General features: G+C 43.8%; 1 protein-coding gene across 3 annotated transcripts in view; it reads left to right on the forward strand.

The window, feature by feature from the left end:
• PHF14 (PHD finger protein 14) overlaps positions 1-13,615 on the forward strand; it is a 285,535-nt gene extending 271,920 nt beyond the window's left edge. For 2 of the 3 annotated variants that reach the window (XM_030550667.1, XM_030550668.1), the window contains one exon: positions 12,323-13,614. In XM_030550667.1, the coding sequence (XP_030406527.1) occupies positions 12,323-12,397 (75 nt within the window). In that variant the 3' untranslated portion in view covers positions 12,398-13,614. Of the gene's footprint in view, positions 1-12,322 lie in introns of all 3 variants that reach the window. The other variant, XM_030550666.1, reaches the window with a different exon arrangement.
• Positions 13,616-17,008: the final 3,393 nt, after the last annotated feature.

Raw genomic sequence — 17,008 nt, forward strand, 5'->3', positions numbered from 1 at the left:
TTTTCAAAAATTGCATGGAAACTGTAATTTTACTGTAATAGCCAGTTAACAAACTCAAGGGATAGCGGGACCTGCCAGGTCAGGGGATTGTTAATATATTTGGAATGCTGATCCAGATCCATCCCAAGTAACATGGCAATCACATTTAACTTCCAAATTAATAGGAATGCACATCACAAAAATTGCTATCGCAGTTGACATTAATTAGCACCCTAGGCCATGGACTGAATGAATATAGAATTAACTACCATCTAGACGTGGTCTCTCTATGTTAAAGTTAAAGCACTTGGTAGAGCAGTAAAGGGGAGTAAATTTAATTTGTTCCAGTGATGCTAAAAACTCACTAAAAATTCATATAATTGTTACCGTACTTGCACAAAGTGAAATTTTCACAACTTCTTGTTTGCCCTAGGAGAGAATAAAAGTCCCTCGATACCTATCCCTCCCTTGACTCTCAGAGAGAATGGGAAGTGAGGTTACCGCCTCTTCTTTGCCTGTATTTCCTGTTTGTAAGCCTCTGTCTGCATCTTCGTTAGATATGCAGGAGCTCAGAAGTAGGATCGCAGGACAAGTGTGTTGCAAAGAGTTGGGAGAGGGTATGTCAGGGCAGGAGTAAGTGTTGGGGAGATTGGGAATTGGGTGCTGGCAGCCAAGAAGGGATAAAGAATAAGGGAGACGTTGCTTGGGGGTGAAAGTCACATGAACTAGAAAAATAATGAACTCTTGGACAACTCTTTAAAAACTTACAAATGTGTAAGGCTGACTTGCAGCCCCCCTACAGATGAGTCACCTAGAAATGAAACATCTTGCTCGTCTGCCTAGAAGAACTCAGAGAGCTACTACTTAACTTAGTTTTTGAATTCCCCAAGATTTATTGTCTTCAGCTGTCATGCAGACAACACATTTTACATGTTAGTGCAAGACTCATAGTCATCATATGGCCATGGGCTTCTCCAAGGCTGTTTCTGGTCCCAGACTACCCTTTATCTTCAGCATGAGATTAAACCTTGGAAGTGTCTTGGGCACACCATTCCCTGCTTAAAACAGAAGTAAAGGGAATACTTTTTTCATAATTGCATCAAATCAAGCAAATTATAGTAATTCATCTCCAGAAGCTACTGATTCCAGAAGCTGTAGCAGCAAAAACAATGAGTAGTCCGGTGGCACCTTAAAGACTAACAGATTTATTTGGGCATAAGCTTTTATGGGTAAAAAACCCACATCTTCAGATGCATGGATCTGATCACTCCATGCATCTGAGGAAGTGGGGTTTTTACCTACGAAAGCTTATGCCCAAATAAATCTGTTAGTCTTTAAGGTGCCACCGGATTCCTTGCTGTTTTTGTGGATACAGACTAACACAGCTATCCCTGTGATACGTTGTAGTGACAAAGTAGCCCACCCACAAGATCAAATAATTAGTAACAAAGTGGAGCATTACCAGGTAATTGAAACTGTTGTCAAGATAGCCCTAAAACAGTTATTTCTTCATAACACCGCAACAGATCATTGTGTTTCTCCAGTTAACTAAATCAAATGAACCAGGAAGGTGCACACATCCTATCCACCAACAGTCTTCTTCACCTGAACCATTATGTGGAGTCTCACAAGGCTCAGCCAATGGCAGCTCATGAGTTTTTTAACAAATGAGGCACAAATCACAAAATAGTTATTTACGCACACACCCACACCCACCAGATATAATGTAATAGCTATTAAAAGCTTACCTTATTTATTGTGAAGAAACAGCAGGCAGACCTGGGAGCCACCGCTGCTGTCTGAACTGATATGGGGCTTGGTGGCAGTTTCTCATGCACACGCATGGGGCCTGGCTTGCGGGGTAGAACCAGCGCTAGGCATAAACAGACTAAGCAATTGGTAAGGCCCCGAGCAGCTCAAGGGCGCCCCCTATTAATTATTAGTATGTGTAGTTTCGGGAAGCCAAAAATATCCCTACTTTATGGCCCATAATGGTCAAGCACCAGCAGAGCAATGGGGGAGGAGGTGTAGGGCTCAGACCCCATCCATAGAGTAGTCACCAATCAGGAAACCGGATTTTTTCAACTTTGGGTGGAGGGAATTTTGTGTCTGAGGTTTTTTTCTGTTTGCCTGCTTTCTCTGAGCTTTGGAGAAGTAGTTTCTGCTTTCTAATCTTCTGTTTCTAAGTGTAAGGACAAAGAGATCAGATAGTAAGTTATATGGTTTCTTTTCTTTGGTATTTGCATGAATATAAGTGCTGGAGTGCTTTGATTTGTATTCTTTTTGAATAAGGCTGTTTATTCATATTTCTTTTAAGCAATTGACCCTGTATTTGTCATCTTAATACAGAGAGACCATTTGTATGTACTTTTCTTTCTTTTTTATATAAAGCTTTCTTTTTTAAAACCTGTTAAAGTTTTCTTTACTGGGAAATTTCAGGGAAATTGAGTCTGTACTCACCAGGGAATTGGTGGGAGGAAGAAATCAGGGAGAGATCTGTGTGTGTTGGATTTGCTAGCCTGATTTTGCATTCCCTCTGGGTGAAGAGGAAAGTGCTTTTGTTTCCAGGACTGGGAACGGAGAGGGGGAGTCACCCTGTTTGGATTCACAGAGCTTGTGTCTGTGTATCTCTCCAGGAGCACCTGGAGGGGGGAAGGGAAAAAGGATTATTTCCCTTTGTTGTGAGACTCAAGGGATTTGGGTCTTGGGGTCCCCAGGGAAGGTTTTTCAGGGGGACCAGAGTGCCCCAAAACACTCTAATTTTTTGGGTGGTGGCAGCAAGTACCAGGTCCAAGCTGGTAACTAAGCTTGAAGGTTTTCATGCTAACCCCCATATTTTGGACGCTAAGGTCCAAATCTGGGACTAAAGTTATGATACCCCGTCACTCTCTGAATCATCTAAAGGAGCCTGCTTGCAGGTAGGAGGTGACCCTGGCTGAGCAGGGGCTGGCTCGGGTTAATGACCTAGTGCCTCCCTCCATTCTGTGGTAACTGGACTCTTGGTTTGGGACCCAGGTTCCTGAAAACTGGGCTCCTGGCATCCCTAAATGGCACCCAGACACAGAAGCCAAAAACTGGATTGTCAAAGTTTTTTCCCCCACTTTAAACTTTAGAGTAAAAATGTGGAGGACCTGCATGGACCCTTCAAAGCTTAATTTCTAGCTTAGATCTGGTAACACTGCCACCAGCCAGAAATCTGTGTCTGGTACACTTCTGTTCCCCCAAAACCTTCCCTGGGGAACCCAAGACCCAAACCCCTTGGGTCTTAAAACAAGGAGAAATTAATCATTCCCTCCTTTTCCCCCCAGACTTTCGTCTCCTTGGGTTGCCTTGGGAAGCTTCACACCGATCCAAACTCCTTGGATCTTAAACAAACGAGGAATTAACCCTTCCTCCTTCCTTCCCCCCCCCCCACCAGTCCCTGGTGAGTTTAGACTCAATCCCTTGGATTCTAAAACAAGGAAAAATCAATCAGATTCTTAAAAAGAAAGCTTTTAATTAAAGAAAGAAAAGGTAAAATTTATCTCTGTAAAATCAGGATGGAAAATGCTTTACAGGGTACTCAGATTCATATAGACTAGAGGGACTCCCCCACCCCTCCAGCCTGAGATTCAAAGTTACAGCAAACAGAGGTAAAAATCCTTCCAGCAAAAGGAAAAGCATTCACAAGTTGAAAGAAAACAAACATAAGACTAATCCACCTTGCCTGGCTATACTTACAATTTTGAAACATGAAAGACTGATTCAGAAAGATTTGGAGAGCCTGGTTGTACATCTGGTCCCTCTTCGTCCCAAGAGCAAACAACGAACAAAACAAACAACACAACCAAAGACTTCCCTCCATCAAGATTTGAAAGTATCTTGTCCCCCCATTGGTCCTCTAGTTAGGTGTCAGCCAGGTTCACTGAGCTTCTTAACCCTTTACAGGTAAAAGAGACATTAACCCTTAACCATCTGTTTATGACACGCCCCCCAAATCTCAGACAATGTGGAACCACACTGGCTGTGATTTCTTCCTAGAACTTCAGAATAAACAGATTAATAAAACACATGCACCTTTACATATACTACTAATTGTGTAAACTACAAGACTTTTGACATTTTAAGGACAATTTTTAACCATTTGATTCTGGGGAACTTTCACGAGAGAGTGCATCAGCTACTTTATTAGAAGCTCCTGAAATGTGTTGAATTTCAAAATCAAAATCTTGGAGAGCTAACCTCCATCGAAGCAGTTTTTTGTTGTTTCCCTTGGCAGTATGAAGCTACTTTAGCGCAGCATGGTTGGTTTGTAGCTGGAACCGCCGTCCTCAAACGTATGGGCTTAGCTTTTCCAGGGCGTACACAATGGCGTAGCATTCCTTTTCACTAATTGACCAGTGGCTTTTCCTCTCAGACAGTTTCTTGCTGAGAAACACGACAGGATGGAAGTTTTGATCCGGTCCTTCCTGCATTAAAACTGCTCCTACACCACGCTCAGATGCATCTGTGGTTACTAGGAATGGTTTGTCAAAGTCTGGGGCCCTTAGCACAGGGTCAGACATGAGTATCACCTTAAGCTGGGTAAAGGCCTTCTGACACTCATCAGTCCACTTAACTGCATTTGGCTGGGTCCTTTTGGTCAGGTCTGTTAGTGGGGCAGCGATTTGGCTGTAGTGTGGTACAAATCACCTGTAATACCCGGCCAAGCCTAAGAAGGATTGGACCTGTTTTTTTTTTTTTACTTTGGGACAGGCTACTTTTGGATAGCATCCACCTTGGCCTGTAGGGGGTTTATTGTTCCTTGAGCCATCTGGTGTCCAAGGTAAGTCACTCTGGTTTTGCCTATTTGACAATTTTTAGCCTTAACAGTTAGTCCTGCCTGCCTGATGCGCTTAAAGACTTTTTCCAGGTGTTCTAGGTGTTCCAGGTGTTCTGCCCATGAATCAGAAAAAATGGCCACATCATCGAGGTAGGCAACTGCATATTCTTCCAATCCTGCTAGGAGACCATCTACAAGTGTTTGGAAGGTGGCGAGTGCATTTCGCAGCCCGAAAGGAAGCACATTAAATTCATACACCCCTTCATGGGTGATGAAGGCTGACCTTTCTTTGGCGGGTTCATCTAGCGGTACCTGCCAGTACCCCTTGGTTAAGTCTATTGTAGAGATGAACTGGGCACGTCCAAATTTCTCCAATAGCTCATCGGTGTGTGGCATTGGATAGTTGTCGGGACGAGTTACAGCATTTAGCTTACAGTAGTCTATGCAAAAGTGTATTTCCCCATCTGGTTTGGGTACCAGAATCGCTGGAGATGCCCATGCACTGGTAGAGGAGCAGATTATACCCATCTGTAGCATGTTTTGGATCTTCTGTTCTATAGCAGCTTGGGCATGAGGAGACACCCGATAGGGTGGGGTTCTAATTGGGTGAGCATTACCTGTGTCAATGGAGTGGTATGCCCGTTCAGTCTGTCCTGGGGTGGCTGAGAACAATGGGGCGAAGCTAGTGCACAGCTTCTTGATCTGTTGCCGCTGCAGATGTTCCAAGGTTGTGGAGAGGGTCACCTCTTCCACGCCACCTTCATTCTTTCCTTCGTAGTAGACACCTTCAGGCCACTCAGCATCATCATCTCCCTGGGCTGTAAACTGACAAACCTTTAAGTCTCTGGAATAAAAGGGCTTGAGAGAATTAACATGGTACACTTTAGGCTTTAGGGTGGAGGTGGGGAATACTGTGAGGTAGTTAACAGCTCCTAGGCGCTCTTGGACCGTGAATGGCCCTTCCTATGACGCTTCCATCTTATGGGCCTGCTGCGCCTTCAAGACCATGACCTGGTCCCCTACTTTGAAGGAACGCTATCTGGTATGTTTATCATACCAGGCCTTTTGCTCTTCCTGAGCATCCTTTAGGTTTTCTTTAGCAAGGGCTAAAGAGTGTCGGAGGGTGCTTTGTAAGTTGCTTACAAAGTCTAGAATGTTAATTCCTGGAGAAGGCGTAAACCCCTCCCATTGCTGTTTCACCAACTGTAATGGCCCCTTAACCTCGTGGCATACACAAGTTTGAATGGTGAAAACCCTAAACTGGGATGTGGTACAGCCCTGTAGGCAAAAAGCAACTGCTGCAACACTAGGTCCCAATCATTGGAGTGTTCATTTACGAATTTACTTATCATGGCCCCCAAAGTTCCATTAAACCTCTCCACCAGGCCATTGGTTTGGTGGTAGTAAGGGGTTGCAACCAAGTGATTCACGCCATGAGCTTCCCACAGATCTTTCATGGTCCCTGCCAGGTAATTAGTTTCTGAATGTGTAAGGATGTCAGAGGGCCAACCTACCATGGCAAAAATGTCTGTTAAGGCCTGGCACACAGCGTTAGCCCTGGTGTTGCTTAGAGCTACTGCTTCCGGCCATCGGGTAGCAAAGTCCACTAAAGTCAGTACGTACTGCTTTCCTCTGGGTGTCTTTTTTGGGAAAGGACCCAGAATATCCACAGCTACTCGCTGAAATGGGACCTCAATTATGGGGAGTGGCTGGAGAGGGGCTTTGACCTGGTCTTGGGGCTTTCTCACTCTTTGGCACACCTCACAAGACTGGACATAATTAGCAACTCCCTTGCCCATCCCCTCCCAGTGGAAGCACTTCCCCAACCTGTCTTTGGTTCTGTTCACCCCAGAAGATGATCATGGGCTAAGCTTAAGAGCTTTCCCCAGTACTTAGTTGGAACTACCAACTGTTTTTGAGGATGTCAGTCTTCCTGGTGTCCACTGGAAAGAGTCTCCTTGTATAAAAGTCCTTGTTCTACAACAAACCGGGATCGGTTAGAAGAGCTGAGAGGCGGTGGGGTGCTCCGTGCCACTGCCCAAGCTTTCTGAAGGCTGTCATCTGCTTCCTGCTCAGTCTGGAACTGTTCCCTTGAAGCTGGAGACACCAGTTCCTCCTTAGACTGTGGACTTGGGCTTGGTCCCTCTGGAAGCGATGTAGGTGATGGAGTTGTTTTCGTTGATGGTGAACCGCTTTCCGCTGGTGCACTATGTGATATTTCAGGCTCTGGCTGAGCCTTTTGAGTAGGGTTGTCTGCTTCTTCTGCCAGTTCAGGCCCGCTGGCGCCCTCTGGCGTTGGAGTGGTAGATGGGTTTGCAAGCGCTGATGTCAGTGCTGGCAACGGTTCTGGTGTTGGTTGCTCTTCCAGTTCCGGTTCTGGGACTGGATGCACTATGGCTGTTGCCGTCGTTGGTAGGGGATCCGGGTCCACCACCTCTGCCTGGGTCTCTGGTAACACAGACGGGGCTCTTGTGGACGGCTCAGGAACAGGGATGGGTCTGGAAGCTTACCTGGCTTGGCTGCGTGTAACCATTCCCACCCTCTTGGCCCGCTTCACCTGGTTGGCCAAGTCTTCCCCCAATAGCATGGGGATGGGATAATTGTCATAGACTGCAAAAGTCCACATTCCTGAACAGCCTTTGTACTGGACAGGCAGTTCAGCTGTAGGCAAATTTACAGATTTTGACATGATGGGTAAATTGTCACTTGGGCCTCTGGGTTGATGAATTTGGGGTCCACTAAGGATTGGTGGATAGCTGACACTTGTGCCCCCATGTCTCTCCACGCAATACCCTTCATTCCGCCCACTCTCAAGGTTTCCCTTTGCTCCGAGGGTATTTGAGAGGCATCTGAGCCTGGGGATCTGTGGTGTGATGGTGGTGTAATGAACCACACTCGGCTGGGGTTCTTGGGGCAGTTGGCCTTTATATGTCCCAGTTCATTACATTTAAAGCATCGCCCAGCTGACTGGTCACTGGGCCGAGGTAGGTTGCTGGAGACTGGTGAGGTGGGACAATAGGGTGTCTGGGGCTTTCCTTGGGTTGTAGGTGGGGTCTTGGGTTGCCCTCAGTGATAAGGTTTATTTTCTGTTTGCCCCCTGTGATATTCGCTCCCCTTGCTAGTAGCTTTCTTCTTTTCTGCCACTTCCACCCATTTGGCTCCAATCTCCCCCACCTCGGTTACGGTTTTGGGCTTCCCATCTAGGATGTACCTTTCTATTTCCTCAGGAACACCCTCTAAGAACTGCTCCATTTGCATTAGGAAAGATAGCTCTGCCAGAGAGTTAGCATTTGCTCCTGATATCCAGGCATCCCAATTCCTTCCAATGTGGTAGGCGTGTCGGGTGAATGACACATCTGGTTTCCACGTTAGGGCTCTGAACCACCGACGGGCATGCTCAGGTGTTAGTCCCATTCTGATTCTGGCCTTGGTTTGAAAAAGTTTATAATCGTTCATATTTTCCCTAGGCATTTCGGCCGCCACCTTTGCTAAGGGTCCACTGAGCTGTGGCCTCAGCTGTATCATGTACTGGTCTGCAGAGATGTTGTACGCAAGGCAGGCCCTTTCAAAATTTTCTAAGAAGGCCTCAGTGTCATCACCTGCCTTGTAGGTGGGGAATTTCCTGGGATGGGGAACAGTACCTGGAGAAGGGTTGTTAGGGTTGGCTGGTACATCCGGCCTAGCCTGTGCTAAGTCCAGTTCATGCTTTCTCTCTCTTTCCCTCTCTTCCATTTCTTTTTCTTTTATTTCTATTTCTTTTTGTTTCGTCTCCGTAGATCTCCTCCGGGCAGCCTCTATGGCTTTCTCTTCTCTTTCTCTCCTTTCCATCTCTCTCCTGTGGTCAGCCACTTTGGCTTTCTCCTCTGCTTCCTGCCTAGTCAGCTCCTGTTTAGTTGCTTTCTTGGCACTCATTTTTCTGTTTTCTTGTGCTGGCGACCACCCCCTGCAGCTCAGGGCTGCTTGGTTAACAGAGATTTTCTAACTAGCTATACCGGAGAGGTAGAAAGAAAGAAAACAGTTCAGCTTGTGAATGCCTTTTTGCAGTCTGTTTGCTCCCAGCTTGAAGCCTCCTCCTAGCAAAGACTCTTGTTAAAAACTTAACACCTCTGCCCTCAGGCTGCTTTCCAAGCAGCTGGAAAGGAGAGAAAAAAAAACTCACTGGCTTTTGGTTCTTAAAAACAATCCCCTCAGGCTGCTTTCCAAGCAGCTAGAAAGGAGAAAAAAAAACCTCACTGGCTTTTGGTTCTTAGAAATCCCAACGCTGCTCACCATGTCAAGGCTTTTTCCCCCACTTTGAACTTTAAAGTAAAAATGTGGGGGACCTCCATGGACCCTTCTAAGCTTAATTTCTAGCTTAGATCTGATAACGCTGCCACCTGCCAGAAGTCTGTGTCTGGCACACTTCTGTTCCCCCAAAACCTTCCCTGGGGAACCCAAGACCCAAACCCCTTGGGTCTTAAAACAAGGAGAAATTAACCATCTCCTCCTTTTCCCCCCAGACTTTCCCCTCTCTGGGTTGCCTTGGGAAGCTTCACACCGATCCAAACTCCTTGGATCATAAACAAACAAGGAATTAACCCTTCCCCCTTCCTTTTCCCCCCCACCAATCCCTGGTGAGTTTAGATTCAGTCCCTTGGATTCTAAAACAAGGAAAAATCAATCAGGTTCTTAAAAAGAAAGCTTTTAATTAAAGAAAGAAAAGGTAAAATTTGTCTCTGAAAAAACAGGATGGAAAATGCTTTACAGGGTACTCAGATTCATATAGACTGGAGGGACTACCCCCCACCCCCGCCTCCCAGCCTGAGATTCAAAGTTACAGCAAACAGAGGTAAAAAGCCTTCCAGCAAAAGGAAAAGCATTCACAAGTTGAAAGAAAACAAACAAGACTAATCTGCCTTGCCTGGCTATACTTACAATTTTGAAACATGAAAGACTGATTCAGAAAGATTTGGAGAGCCTGGTTGTACATCTGGTCCCTCTTAGTCCCAAGAGTGAACAACGAACAAAACAAACAACACAAACAAAGACTTCCCTCCACCAAGATTTGAAAGTATCTTATCCCCCTATTGGTCAGGTGTCAGCCAGGTTCACTGAGCTTCTTAACCCTTTACAGGTAAAAGAGACATTAACCCTTAACGATCTGTTTATGACATGGGTAAAACCCGAACGGGTTGCAACCCTACCCATCCCTCCCCCCACCCCACCCAGCAGAAAACACCCTACAGTCTGGGCTTCATTGCTACAATTCTGCCATGGCCTCATCGAGTGGTATTTACCACATCAATGCCCTTATAAAGTGACTCCTGGGTCTGGTAAATTGTCATGGTAACTAGGCAGCTTCTTGGAGCACTATTAGCTACACCAAGAATTGATCCCCACACAGCACTATGTTCTCCAAACTATCTGGTATTGTGTTTCAGCGCTGGAGAGAATGAGTTGTGACATTTTAATCAAATCACAATTTGTCCTTAAATCTGTATATATTTATTAATTACATAAAAAAGAATATGCAAAATGTATTTGGTAGCTTTTGGGGATTCTTGGTTAGGCTGTGCCTCACTTTCCTGGGCTGACGAGGTGCCTCTGAGCTCAGTACACATCCCTTCTCAGCAGTATCTATATGAGACTTCTAAGAATGTAAGAACGGCCATACTGGGTCAGACCAAAGGTCTGTCTAGCCCAGTATCCTGTCTTCCAACAGTGGCCAATGGCAGGTACCCCAGAAGGAATGAACAGAACAGGTAATCATCAAGTCATCCATCCCCTGTTGCCAATTCGCAGCTTCTGGCAGACAGAGGCTAGGATCACCATCCCTGCCCATCCTGGCTTATAGCCATTGATGGACCTATCCTCAGTGAATTTATCTAATTCTTTTTTGAACCCTGTTTATAGTTTTGGCCTTCACAACATCTTCTGGGAAGGAGTTCCACAGGTTGACTGTGTTGTGTGAAAAATCTCGTGGTGCCTCAATCTCCATTCCTACCATGGGCTCCATTCCTACCAAGATGGAAATTATTCAGCAAAAATAGCTCATGAAAGTGAATGTATTTGCATTTGGCCCTTAGTGAGCAATGTAAATCAAAATGTTTCTTTCAAGGTGTGTGGCAGGTGGGGGGGAGATTTATGTGCAGAATATATTATGTACTTCTAAATAGAACAACTAACTCTGCAAATGTATGTTATGTATAGTGAAATGCATGGCCATATTTACTTAGCTAGGTAGTTTCCATCAATACTCTTTATCTGTCTTATGGGCTTATGTGGCCCCATTACCATAGTGTCAGAGCACCTCAGAATATTTAATATTTTTATCCTCAACAAACCAGTGAATTAGGAAAGTGCTATTATTTCTATTTTACAGTTGAGGAACTGAGGCACAGAGAGACAAAGTGATTTTTCCAAGGTTACACAGGTAACCTGCGTCAAAACAGGAAACATAACCTAGGTCTCTTGTACCTAGGCTAGGGTTCCAACCATTACACCATCCTCCCTTTGTATTTGGGTTTTCATGTAAACCAGAACAGTTTATAGCATCCAAATTTCAATGTATTTTTGTTTGTTTTACTGAGACTGAGTAACATTTCTTGTTTTGTAAAACAAAATGTGCCCAGTGTGAAGATAGGACAGTCTGTACTGTGAATGTGTTTGCAGGACTCTTTCTGCTGAGATGGGTTACAAGTTGTCTCATGAAATATTTTTTCAAGATGCCAAAATTTATACTTTGGAGGTCAACATTTTGTATTGGACACAAGATACTATTCATTCCTATGGAAACGGGCATTATGATGTCACTTTATTTATTCAATATGCTCCAGAGGAGCTCACAGTGAATTATGAGCCCTACTCCTGGAGTTGAAGCTGTAGAATATTGTAAGCATGCTGCTGCCTGACATGCTCATGTTTCCTATTTTAGACCTGACTGATCTTCAGATAACATATGGTGGTACAAGTAATTGGAAAATTGGCAGACCTGTCAAGAAAATATGCTAGATGGGACAAAAATATGATGCTGCAGCACATAAAGTGTCTCTGAAGTTAAATTTATTGTCTTTTATCAAATGGTGAAGTAAACGTATCTGGTCTAAAAAAAAATGAAACATTTTTCAATGGCAGATGCTATTCAAAAGTAATTTCCAGGACAGTGATGAAAGTTCTTGCATTTTAAAAGCAATTTCGTGGAAACCTCCAGTCGAGAACCAAGGGGAGGTATGAAATAGCATCCACTACAAAAGTTTAAATATCATAAAATTTCACCTTTTATGTTTTAGAGGCTTCTTTATTTGTGTAATGAGTCTCAAAGCAGCTAAATTAGTTGATGCTGCAGGTAAAAATTTTCTATTTAACTTTTTATTAAGATCACATTTCTAATTATTAAAATTGTGCACTTATTGTAACTTCAGCGTTTATGAGTCATGTAAAAGAATCTCAAAGAAAGGTATGGACAGGTTTGTTTCTGTAAATGTTTTTTGAACATATGAACAGCTCTGCCGAATGTGTATCTCTTCAGAAACTCCAGTAATGCTTTTTTATTTTGTTTTATAGGAAGATGAAAATGAACCTAAGGAAGAAAATCCATCCCAAGACCTGAACATGGAACAGAAAAATTCAAAAAAATAGAAGATTGCTGTTATGTTTGAAATATTTGCAAGTTGTGTAACAGCAGTTAAAGCTTCTCATTGTAAAATTTACAGAACATTCTCAATAAAGTCATTGAAAATTAAAATTCATGCTGCACTGAGGAATTGTGTAAGTGATTCTTGGTGACATTTATGATTATATTAAAATGTTGAGTTTTCAAGACTGGTACTGTAAAGATATGAAGGCTTTTAGAAATATATGCATAAGGGCAATGTGATCTTCATTTCTGATAACATTTGCTACTCAAACTTGTCAAACTTTTTCAAAGTACCAAGCAATGCACATCCTGAAAGGGCAGTAATAATTCAAAATCATTCAGGTATCCCTGAGCATAGATGCAGAGTTATTTGCATTTGACACTTAAGCATTTGGATAAATGCATGACTAATTAAATTGGTATCTGAACTTTTCTTCTTACAAGCCGCTGAAGTAACACATATATTAAGACAAGGATGGTTTTCAAAGTACCTCCTAAAAAATTGTCTGCATAGGAACACTCTTATCTGCTTGTATGTTGAGCCGTTTGAAATGTTTTGTACTGCATTATTACTTTCCTCAGTGTCTCCCTCAGGTGATCAGTGTCTTTGATAATATTGAGGTTTCCCCATTATTTCCCATTTCATCTACACATCAAGTTTTAATTTCTCTGTCACAGTCCTTCTAATCAAAAAGGAATAGATAAACTTCTTGCTTTATCATTGCTCCTTAACTGAGCAGCAGGGATTCCAGACCACTTCCTTTACCAGGGTTAAGCATGTTGCTTTAAGAGATTTTGGTCCATGCTGGCCAATGAAGGACTACTATGAGAAATCCAAGTTTAGGTTTCCTGCAAAGCAATGTGGAGCATTACAAATGAACCATGTGAATTCTACACAAAGATATGAGTAACACTCATTGAAGAGAATGGGAATTACTCATATACTGCCGTGGGAGAATCCAACCTTAGGTTGACCTTTTCACTTTTCTACTACCCTGCAATTTCACTGGTATGCTTCATATTCTTTAATATACCATATTGTTGATGTTAATTTACTTTTTCCCCCATGCATGAAAATTGTATCCATTTCAGGAATATTTTCAAATGTTCTTAGATGAAGGGGAAAAAAATGTTCAAAGAATATCCAGCAATATCCAGCAGGTTCCGTGCTGATCTGCATGAGGTTCAAATCTATGTACTGTTGGACACATTTCAACCATAAAGTGTAACTTATAATAAACCCCATTTTTTTTAAAAAAGAAAACTTCTATATAAATGATTAAATTTGAGATCATGTCTCCCAGCCCAAGCCTCTACTTCTTGATTTGAAATGGGCTGGGAAAATGGCATTATCTGATCAATCTAGCCAATCTTTTTTATATAGTACCTACCGCTGATAACTGCACAAACTGGCATCCCAGGAGAAGCAGCTGATGAGGACTGAGTAATTGGAGACATACTGCCATAACTTTAGTCCCAGATTTGGACCTTAGCGTCCAAAATATGGGGGTTAGCATGAAAACCTCCAAGCTTAGTTACCAGCTTGGACCTGGTACTTGCTGCCACCACCCAAAAAATTAGAGTGTTTTGGGGCACTCTGGTCCCCCTGAAAAACCTTCCCTGGGGACCCCAAGACCCAAATCCCTTGAGTCTCACAACAAAGGGAAATAATCCTTTTTCCCTTCCCCCCTCCAGATGCTCCTGGAGAGATACACAGACACGAGCTCTGTGAATCCAAACAGAGTGACTCCCCCTCTCCGTTTCCAGTCCTGGAAACAAAAGCACTTTCCTCTTCACCCAGAGGAAATGCAAAATCAGGCTAGCAAATTCAACACACACAGATCTCCCCCCTGATTTCTTCCTCCCACCAATTCCCTGGTGAGTACAGACTCAATTTCCCTGAAGTAAAGAAAAACTCCAACAGGTCTTAAAAGAAAGCTTTATATAAAAAGAAAGAAAAATACATACAAATGGTCTCTCTGTATTAAGGTGGCGAATACAGGGTCAATTGCTTAAAAGAATATTGAATAAACAGCCTTATTCAAAAAGAATACAAATCAAAGCACTCCAGCACTTATATTCATGCAAATACCAAAGAAAAGAAACCATATAACTTACTATCTGATCTCTTTGTCCTTACACTTAGAAACAGAAGATTAGAAAACAGAACTACTTCTCCAAAGCTCAGAGAAAGCAGGCAGCCAGAAAACAAAGACTTCAGACACAAAATTCCCTCCACCCAAAGTTGAAAAAATCCGGTTTCCTGATTGGTCCTCTGGTCAGGTGCTTCAGGTGAAAGAGACATTAACCCTTAGCTATCTGTTTATGACACATACATATAAAGCTCTGAGACTTAAGAGGGAAGATAGACTGTCTGGGGCATAGTCAAGAGAAGCAAAGTGTTCTGTAGCTGAAACTGTAAGGGGAGAGACCTTTAAGAGAGAGTGATTTCTCCAGTGCTGCTCTCTACAAGTGGCTGAAATCTATCAGCCACCATACATTTCTGCAGCCCACTGTCTACCACAGTTCTGCATGTCTGGTTTGCTCCCTTCCACTCTGCAGCTCATGCAAGTGGATCAGTGTTTTGGAGCTGCATGCTCTGGCCACATCCCTGCTGCTATTACTTGCCACCAGATTTGCTGTCTCTGTGGCAGCAGGCAGTTGGCAATTTGATTGTTTCTGCCTTCATTTCTTCAGTTTTCTTTTCAGCTCCTGCTCGTCCTAACACTCCTGCAGTTTAACCCACTATGAGCTTCTGTACAATGTCTCCCTGCCAAGTTATCTGCCCCTAAACAGGCATGGCAGAGCAGCCAACAAAGCATTGGGTCAAATCAAGCAGTGTTCTATTTGTGAGGCGTGGCAGATGGTGAGTTGTACCAAGCCAGCTGACCCTAGTTCTGTTAGCACCCAGGGCCATGAGATGGAAAGGCATGTAGGGCTCCCTTTCCACCAAAGCAGCTGCAACTCCAATGTGGGGAAATGGTCCAGGAACCCTAGTACAGAGCAGGGAGAGACTCCAAAGGTGCACAGACCTCAGGCAGTCAACTTAGGGTGTGAGTCCCAATAGTCCCCCTCAGCCCAAGTCTTGAAATGGGTCCTGTGTGTCCTGGAGAAAGAAGCAGGGCTCCTAATCATCCCCCCTCCCTCTGATTTGACCTGGAGAGCTCTTAACAATGAGTCCTCCCCCTGATCACCACCACAGAGGCAATGGGACCCAGCACGAGACGATTCAGAGACAGATCTCTCAAGAGAGCTTCAGGCCCTAATGAAAGCAAGCTGCAAAAGGTCTCACCAAAGCTGAAGCGCAGTTTCTGTGCTCCCAAAGCATGGAAAAAGAGCTAGAAAATCAAAGAAGGCAAAAAAAGGAAGAAAAAGTATAGAAAATCCAGGAGATATGAGTCCTCCTCCTCTTCTTGCCTCTCCTCCACTGAGAAAGGTGAGCTGTCAGACTTTGAATCCAAACAGGACTTGGAGAAAAAATAGAACAGAGATTTTAATCCCTGAAGAATTTCAGACTGTGCAGTAAGATTGTCTTTGTGATTCAAATTCAACCTGAACAGACGCCTGAGAGTAAGTCTCAAAGTAAATTTGTCTCACCAAAGTCTTCTCCTGTGGCTGTGATATCCGTTCACTCCTGCTTTGAGAAAGTTCTTACGAATGAATGAAACAAGTCTGATAAGAGCAGGCATATTAACAAGAGCAACCTCAGGCAGTATAACATTGAGGAACCAAAGGGGTCTATTGTTGAAGTATCCAGGGTCGATGCTGCTGTAGTGTCCTTTGTGAAGGGTATTGCTATTCCCTCAGAGGGGGAGTTCTAACCTAAAGAACCCATGGATAGAAGCCATTCTCAAAAAGGACTTTGAGGCCTTCTCTGCCATCTTCAGGGCAACCCTAACAGTTATCTACTTTGCATCTATCTCCTGGCTTGAAGATTTTAGAGCCCTTAAGGACAGACTTTGGTTCCATTTTAAAGAACGTCTGTCTAGCAACAGCATTTTTAGCTGATGCCTCAGTGAATGCAATGAGGTTCTCAGCCTGAGCCCTGGCTTCCAGATCAGTAGCCAGGCACCGCCTATGGCTCTGACCCTGAAAGATGGATACGCACTCTAAACAGGTCCTGTTCTTGGCCAAGCTTACAGGTTCCCTCCATTTTGGAGAAAAGCTGGATAAGGTGGATAATGCTGCAAAATCCAAAAAGTCTTTCCCCTCACCACTAAGTGCCCTCATGGGAGAATATAGACCAGCCTTCAGACAGCGGCATTTGTTTCTGCCTTTGTCTTCACAGAAGTACCAGTGAAGGGACAACAGATTCTCCAAAGGAAAAAAATGGAAGGTCCAGCGGGAATGCAAACCCCCACCCACAATCTACTTTATGACAAAGACCTCATAGCCTCCACCTAGAACTGAAGCTAGGGGACAGAATTTCCCACTTCCTAGAGCAGTGGTTTACGTTGACCACGGACAAGTGGGCCAAGGAGATAGGGAGCCTGGGATACTCCCTTGGGTGCAGGCTCCACCCCATCCATTCTGCATCCAGTCTTCCATTTCCGTAAAGTGCTGTTTGATCCAGAATGAAATATCTCATTTTCTGGATTCTACTCCATTGTGCA

This window comes from Gopherus evgoodei, chromosome 2, assembly GCF_007399415.2.
Source record: "Gopherus evgoodei ecotype Sinaloan lineage chromosome 2, rGopEvg1_v1.p, whole genome shotgun sequence".
Classification (NCBI taxonomy): Eukaryota; Metazoa; Chordata; order Testudines; family Testudinidae; genus Gopherus; species Gopherus evgoodei.